The sequence below is a fragment of the Halyomorpha halys genome, unplaced genomic scaffold, assembly GCF_000696795.3.
Source record: "Halyomorpha halys isolate HHAL.00 unplaced genomic scaffold, Hhal_1.1 Scaffold1205.1, whole genome shotgun sequence".
Lineage (NCBI taxonomy): Eukaryota > Metazoa > Arthropoda > Insecta > Hemiptera > Pentatomidae > Halyomorpha > Halyomorpha halys.
This window is the reverse complement of record NW_027108984.1, coordinates 159,826-168,292: the sequence shown is the minus strand read 5'-3', so window position 1 is coordinate 168,292 and position 8,467 is coordinate 159,826. Positions and strand designations below refer to the sequence as shown.

Sequence of the window (8,467 nt, the reverse complement as noted above, 5' to 3'; positions counted from 1 at the left end):
ATTTAAACTATTACTCCTGCGAAGATAACATAGTTCATTAAACGAGCTTTACTTTGAATGCTAATAGACATGTGTACGTCGAATAGTTTTTGAGATATACTTTTTCAAAATAAATTCACTAACTACTGATCTTTCAGTATGTCCCATACTACATTTTTATGAAATGTTGCTTTTAAAAAAGCTATATTTTGAAAACTATTTAATGTAAATAACCCTATTAGGGCTCATATTTTAGCATATTTACTCTTCTTTAAATGACATTCTTTTAGGTTTTCTTGTGTTGTTGCTACTTTTTAAGATGTAGAGCTCCGAATGAAAAATTAATTTTTTTTTATCGCTTTGAAACAGCCGCCATTTTTTATTCCCTCGACCTATACTTGGCAGACTCATCAGTTTTGACTAACAATTATACATAGTTTTCATTAAAGTAATCAAAAATTGGGGTGAGATAACTGCCTTTTTTCTCCTCTTGGGCTCTTATTCGATCACCTTCGAGTGATCGATGTAACTTTATGAGGTCTTAAACAGTTAGGAAAAAGTGTGGAGGAGTGAGGAAAAGAAAGATAAATAAACTGCTCATTTTAATGGATAAATAAAGAAGGATAAATAAAACTGCTCATTTTAACTCGACCATGTCTAGTAGGATATGGTTGCACGCTGTATTCATAATCATAGCCCTGTTTTAGATAGTAGTGACGTATGTAAAAAGAAGAAATGGACGTATTCCTAAGACGGTACCGATGACTGGGTTTACTTTTCCACTGTAATCGCCCTGCAAAATATTCCGAAGTACAGTATTGACATAGTAACTTCAGTCTATGGTGCAATCTATTGAGTACGTCAAACAAAAAATAAAAAATTATTGTCAGATATGTCACTATTAAAACAGCGATATATTTTTATTGGAAGATTGTTGATTGACCGTGTGAATAGATGAATGGAATATGGTCCGGGTGCGGTAAAAAAAAAAATAGTATAATTCTACTATTTGAGTTTGTTTTTTTTTATCGCACCCGGACCATATTCCATTCATCTTCCGATATATTTTTATACAGTTTTTAATTTTCAAACAAAACACTGCCATTTCAACTGATTAAACTTATTACCAAAATGGAGCGAATCGCCATATGGCATATTATTTCCAAATAGTTATTTGTCTGAGAAAAAAATGGAAAATTATTTGGATCATTTTTTTCACTAGAGATTGACGTGGGGAAATTTAACATAGAGGAACAAAAAAATGTCTCTCATCTTCATTACCAAAATTTGGCAGAGCAATGGGACACAACGTACAATGTGTTGAAAGAAAAACAATGGTATGATTTGAATATAATAAGGTGTAATTTATGAACAATGCCACTAATCAAAGGTGCAGTAAAAGTTATGTCAACGTTCAAAACAAAATAATTTTCTCATCGATTACAAAAGGTCATGTGTACATTTTAATAATTATCATATTAAATTGTTAATTATATCATATAAAAAAATAATCGATGACATATTTCTATTATCCGGAACATAATCCGATAGATAACATACGGGATAAAATGTGTTTTCACATAAGATTCATAACTACAAGACGACAGTCAAATGAATGTGGACCAATAGCATTTGGAAGGGCAAAATCGTACTACGCTTGCGTCTACGATAACTATCTATAAGTAAATGTTTTGAATCCTGTTGGAAAACGCCCTATCTTTGAAATTCAGTGGATCAAAAATTTTAATCCGTGCTTTTTAAATTGTCTAGTTGATACAAAACGTTTACACGACATTTTGGAGAACCTTTTAAAAAAAAAACTTTTTACCGTTTTTTGTTTTTACCAAAAAGGGCAGTTATTCTTTTAGGAACGAACTTCTGATTTTAACATACCTGGTTTGAAACTAATAACAAAATAGATTACTTTTTTGGAAGATCGTTTATTGACCGCATGTAGAATATAAAAGAAAGCTGAATGGAATGTGGTCCGGGTGCGGTCAAAAAAACTCAAATAGTAAATAATTATACTATTTTTATTGAGCCAACGTTTCGCCCCACGTTGCAGGGCTTCGTCAGGGCAAAAAAGATACAAAAGGAAGATGGTTCAGGTACAGCCAATAGAACTCAAATAGCAATAAAACTAATTATTATGGTAAAACTCTTCGCCCCATTAGGGCTTCATCAGGTCTAAAAAAGATACCAACAACCAAAATAATGTAACTAAGTCAGAGAATATATGACATAAAATAAAAGTTAACTGAGGTACAGTGGCGGCAAAAAGTATTTCCACACCCAGTTTTTATAAAACTATCGGTCATAAGGGAAATAATAATCCACTGAACATCACAATAATAAAAAGTATATTTAAAACTAAAACAATACTATATGTACAATAATTAACTTTTTACATTAATGGAGAAAAAAAAAAATGAAATCCTCTGGCAAAAAGTTTTTGCACACTTTGTATACGATCACTAATATCCTTTGTTTACTATTTATTAATTCTTACACCAGTATTATCTAATCTATTTCATGTTTTCCCATAAGCTGAAGCATTAAGAATTGAATTCATGTCACTGGTTAACTATCATGCCGAAAACAAGTGAATTGAGTTTGGGAACTCGTGCAAAAATTGTTTTATTGCGGGGTAAACAAAAATCATATTGTGAGATTGCAGATTCATTAAGTATAAATTTTTCCACGGTCAGGTACGTCATAAAGAGATATGAGGAACGAGGGGCAACTGTAAACAGTAAGCGAAAAGAACTCCTGAAAAAGTTAAATTCCAAGATGAGGAGAAAGATAAAAAATGAAGCTATGAAGCATCCCTCAATAAGTTTTCGAGACCTGCCTAATCGGTCCATACAACTACTAGTGGGTTCATGTTAGGGACAGGACTATCAGATACTGACTGAATTCTGAAGAACTGCATGGTAGAATACCTCGAAATCATTCTAATCTCCTTATATAAATTAAATCAACCCTAAAAAGCGTCTTGCTTTTGCCAGAGAATATTTACATAAGATTCTTAGCTTTTGAGAGGATGTCATATTCTCTAATGAAAGCAAGTTCAATTTGTTTGGGTCCGATGGGCGGAAGAATATTTGGAGGCGGCGTAAGGAAGGATTGAAAAAGTAAAATGTTTCTGTTACCGTAAAACATGGTGGTGGACATGTTATGATATGGGGTGTGCCTTATACTACGGTGTGGGAGATTTTGTTTCCATTGTCGGAATTTTAAATGCTAAGGGTTATGTGAACATTTTGCGCCATAACCTTCTGGCAAGTGCCGAAAAAATGAATATCCGGGGTTGGAGGTCACCAAAATCAAGGAATGGTTGATGTATAATGTGCGAAGACAGCTGCGCAGCTGTGCGCACCTCTCCTCAATCACCTGACATAAGTATTATACAAAATTTATGGCACATCTTGCATCAGAATGTGAGAAAGCATCACATCACTGGAAGGCACCATTTAAAACAAGTACTGGTCCAAGAATGGGAAACAATCAGTCTTCACTTGATTAAAACTTGGTCCACTCCATTCCCAGACGTCTACAGGCAATTATTGATGCCAATGGGCTTTTTATGAAATATTAAATTTATATTTATTCTCAAAATAAAAAAATAATCGTGTGTTCAAATACTTTTTGCCAAAGGATTTCATTATTTTTTTTATTTTTCTTCATTAATTTAAAAAGTTAATTATTGTACGCATATAGGATTGTTTTAGTTTTAAATATACTTTTTATTAATGTAATAAAAAAGAAGTTTATTAAATTCAGTGGATTATTATTTCCCTTATGACCGATAGTTCTATAAAAACTGGGTGTGCAAATACTTTTTTGCCACCACCGTAACAAAGTAAATTAAATTAAATTTACTTTTTCCACACCTTAGTTAACTTTTATTTCAAATTATATATTCTCTCTGTATGTTATTTTAGTTGTTTGTATCTTTTTTAGCCCTGATGAAGCCCTTCAAAGTGGGACAAAGGTTGTCTCACAATAAATAGTTATTACTATTCGAGTTCTTTTGATCGCACCCAGACCATTTTCCTTTTATAAAGAATACTTTTTCAATTTTAAAGGCTCCTTTATGAATCCCTCTAAGTTTAACTTGCGTTATAATAGTAATACTTGCATTAGTACATCCTATCGTTTTAGAAAATAAACAAACTCAGTCTTGTAAAAAGGATTTAATTAAAAACTATAATTTCATTTTACTGTTACTTGTACAATACTTACTTGTCCAATAGAAATAACTTCTTCAACATTAAAATACTGTTTGTGTTATTATCGAGACGGGAGTGATGGGTATGTAGGCGTATCCATAGCAACTGGCTAAGTTAACCTTTCCCTTAGGTTATTCAAAGGACTTACATAGGCTGGAATCATGTTCTCAGGTTCGTCTCTAGAAGTTTTGACAATAGGGTAAACGTGGTAGCTATGTAGGAATTGCCTTTAGTGGAATATGCAACGGAAGAAAGTTTTCGATATCTCCTTGTTCTTGGATCTTCACGCAGTAAGTATTGATGTATTTTTATATATACCTACAAGTAAATTAATTGATATTTCCTGAAATTTAAAAAGAAACAATCTATTATAATAATAATAAATAGTTTTAATTAAAATGGGAGTTCGATTATGGCGTGATAGAGTTTGTAGTGAACATTTGTTGTACTGTTATTTAAATTTGTTAAGTTTCAGTTATGAAATATGCTAGTTTAAAGTATTTCTACCTGTCTCGTTATGAATCATATGTGTCTATGATTAAGGACGTAGAATTCCAATCGATATCAGTAAAGTATCGATACTTTCATTTTCTTACCAAGTAGTTTTGTATCGATACCACTGTTTCAAATATGAGTTCTGGTATCTATATCAAGCAGTATCATGAAACAAAGAATTTGAGGTATTGATAGTATCTAGCACAAAATAAGATGGCTGAACCAATCCGGTTTTCTCTATGTTGGAATTAACTGTGGAAACATACCAAACTTTCTTATCGTGTTGGCTACCGTATACTTTTTTTATTAGTCTATCAAACCGTTAGATCCTACAGTTTTCGGTTGCAAGGGGAGCACAACCCCCTCCCCCCTCTGTATAGAATACAAGGGAGCACTGCACGGTCAGTCAGAATGATAATTATCATTCAAAAGCAATGTCTTAAACCATGATCCCAACTATGATTGATGCTTACTTGTTAATGAAATATTGATTATAAGAGGTATAATTATGGGAAAAATGAGGTCGTGGTGGCCGAGGGAGTATGGCCTTAAGTTAGCAACCTCGAATCAGAAGTGGTACCAGTTCTAATCCGTTCTTGGCATATTGAAATTTATTTCGTAGAGGACCCATGGAATTAATCTGAGGCACGGTGTACAATGTCCACCTCGCTTTTCATTCCTAGACCAACAAATCATTCGGCGAGGTCGAAGATACCAGTTTTCCTAGACTACGAGGCTCGGTGTTCTTCGTTTGTGGCTTAAGATGATATGGTGTGTTAAGCTGTTTCAGGGGTTCTTACTGGTGTCCTTTCTTTTTCACGGGCTTGCAACTTTCCCCGGAGCCTTTTGTGTGTTGTTAGCATCTACCACAGCCAATAGTCGGGTAGGATCCATTCAGCCTTTTTGTCTTAACTGGATGGTAAAGAAGAATTTTCACCTTCCATCACCAGTGACACCCTCTACCTTCCATTTCACTCTTCTTTAGAATGAATCATCCTTCATTACTTTCTTCCTCTAATGGGGATTCTACCCATCAATTCCTCCAGTAGTGCTCCCCTTCACTTTACTCTTAAGGTCATCCTCCTTAAGGATTACGTCCAGAGGCATTGTTCCGCCCAGCATTTGGATCACCTCATGTGACATCATAATATTTAGGTTATGTATGTTTATGTTACGTTATATACTCATACTACCAAAAATCATCCCATCAACGTTTTGGTCAATCCCTCGAATATTTACTATTGGTCAGTGCTAAGTAATTCTCCAGGCATTCTACCATTAATAATAAACCCTTCACCTTTACATGCTTTCAGCCTTTGCTATTCTATTACTTCCATTATATTAACTGGATGCTGGCTCAGTAATTCTAATTTTTGTAGCCTCCCAAATTCTCAAGTGGATTCATCTTTCTTAGGACTATATATTCTTGTAATAAATTTTCAGAAACATAATAGTATTCTTAGAGAGACCTAGTTGAAATATTGACCCAATAACTTACATTGTTTTAGGTTACATGTCCTGGGGTCTGGCTATGCCCTAAGGGTAAGGTAGCAGTATGTGTGGCCATCTTTGGTGTCTCTGAATCGACCAAGAAACTGGAACCTTCTTTTCCTCTTTTCTTCCATGAGAGATTTCACTTCCAGAAGGTAAGACCAGAGAGAAGGAAGATTCATTCTAAGTTCGTTATTTTTATTTCGTCTAACATTTAATACCCTCTACATCAAGAGGATTATCTCAAGGTTTGGCTCGTATATTCCAAGCCTTGAGGAATCTCTCAACTTTTAACGTAGAAAACCCCCAAGTCTGTATACTTGAGGATTTATTGGAACAGTCCTCTTCCCAAGTGGCTGAAGGTCTAGCAGGGAAAATCCCATAGACTTTTACAGTATCATGTATCTGGTCAAAGGCAGATACTCAGAAGGGGGCAGGAGTGAAAAAAATTATTAATTTAATAAAAAATATATATTTTTTTAGCAAATACCAATTGTAATAACTGATAAAGCACTATGACAATTATATGTAATGTTCGTAAAATTTTGGTTTCATTCTCCTTTTCTGTACTGAAATGTCACAACCAGGGCCCTATTTCATAATAAATTAAAACTAATACTCTTAGTCTTGCAGATTTATCTTAATTCAATAACACAGACTTGTACAATTGTAACTTGTACTTTAATAACTTTTTAATTCCTGTAGTATCACTAATAGTCATCCCTATCATGAAAAATATAAGTATTAGTATTATTACCACACTAGTTTCTACACTTGTGCTATCAACTAATACTATTAGCTTTCATTATGAAACAGGGCCCTGGTTGACTATGGCTTGCCCCCTCCCTGCCCAGTTTTGATCTTTGGTGCACTCTTGTATCTGGCTATTTCAAAACAAGTAATTATTGCTTAACACTTACTGCAGTCAGTATAAAACATTGATGAGGAAGTAAAATTACAATCAAGTATGATAACATAACATTGAATACAATACTTCTGAACAAAATTTATGCATTCAAATTTAAATAGAGTATTTAATATTCAATTTACAAGGAGCAAAGGATGAATTTATAAATTTTATTAAAATTATAGGGTAGTCTAAGATTAATGGGTCAGTCTATTCTTAGGGTTCAGTAAAATACAAACGGTGGGTTGAATTCCTCAATATTTTGGGTAATTTAAAAATAATTTTTACTGAATCAAGTTTTCATATGGTGGTCATTTTCGTTTAAATTATTTTGTTCAGCATTATAATTTAGACTTCAGAATGAATTTTATATGAAAGGTCTTGCAAAATCCAATGTTCAGGAATATAAAAAAACTGAACATGTAAGCAAACTCAAAATATGAGTGCAAAACATAAAAAAAATGGCCAACATCTGAAGACCTAATGCAATAATAATTATTTTTGAATCCCCAAAACATCAGCGAATGCACCTGAAAAGTATAAAGTATATATTATCTGTACATTTTCTTGATCAATTCCTAAATGTAATTGTTCTTCAAAACAACTTTGTTGATATACTTTAAATCTTTTTTAATGCAGTTTAACAAAAGGATTTAGAAATTAATATTGTGGCCTCCAAAAAATTTGTTTAATTTTTCACTATTATTATTAATATTAAAAAGGCTTCTAAGATATTCATTAGGAGAATTAATGAAGATGTTGAGTAAACTTTTTTTTTACATGGGCTGGGCAGGTTCAGTTTATAAAAAGTAGAGGTCTCATAAACCTTAAAAGTAATTTTAGTGCAGAGCAGGCTAAATTACTGAATGAAAAATTATGGTGTTTACTTTGATGAGTATGCTTATGAGATAATTATCAATTTTTTAATACATTTTATTTATACTCATAGATTTAATACTTTTTAATAATGAGCAAGGCTAATGACAAAGTAACTATACTATCGCAGAAATATAAGAAGGCAAGCAATCTTCATCAACTGGAGAGGGTCCTCCATCGAGTTCCAGTTACCTTGCAGCTACTCCAGTTCCCTCAGGGTACTACTGAATATGTAAAGTTGGCTGAGTTCAAAGCCACCGTAGGAGACATAATCTATCCTCCAGGTGGTGATATGGATCTTCTCTTCAGCACCACGAATACCTTTCCGGTAAATTGAAATTTAATAATTATTAAAAAACAAAAATAAATAGCTTTACTTTTTCCTCAGTTCAGAAAATAACTTTATCAGAAGGTCCTTAGACCCGAACATAAAATCAGAGATAAACCAAAAACTGGAAGATTATTGATTGACCGTGTGTAAAGATGA

General features: G+C 33.1%; 1 protein-coding gene across 1 annotated transcript in view; it reads left to right on the top strand.

The window, feature by feature from the left end:
• Positions 1 to 4,322: 4,322 nt before the first annotated feature.
• Positions 4,323 to 8,467, top strand: part of LOC106688782 (cilia- and flagella-associated protein 53) — a gene marked incomplete at its 3' end in the record, with an annotated part of 23,097 nt that continues 18,952 nt past the window's right edge. Inside the window, 3 exon segments of the mRNA XM_014433418.3 lie at positions 4,323 to 4,501; positions 6,215 to 6,352; positions 8,111 to 8,308. Of these exon segments, the coding sequence (XP_014288904.1) occupies positions 4,451 to 4,501; positions 6,215 to 6,352; positions 8,111 to 8,308 (387 nt within the window).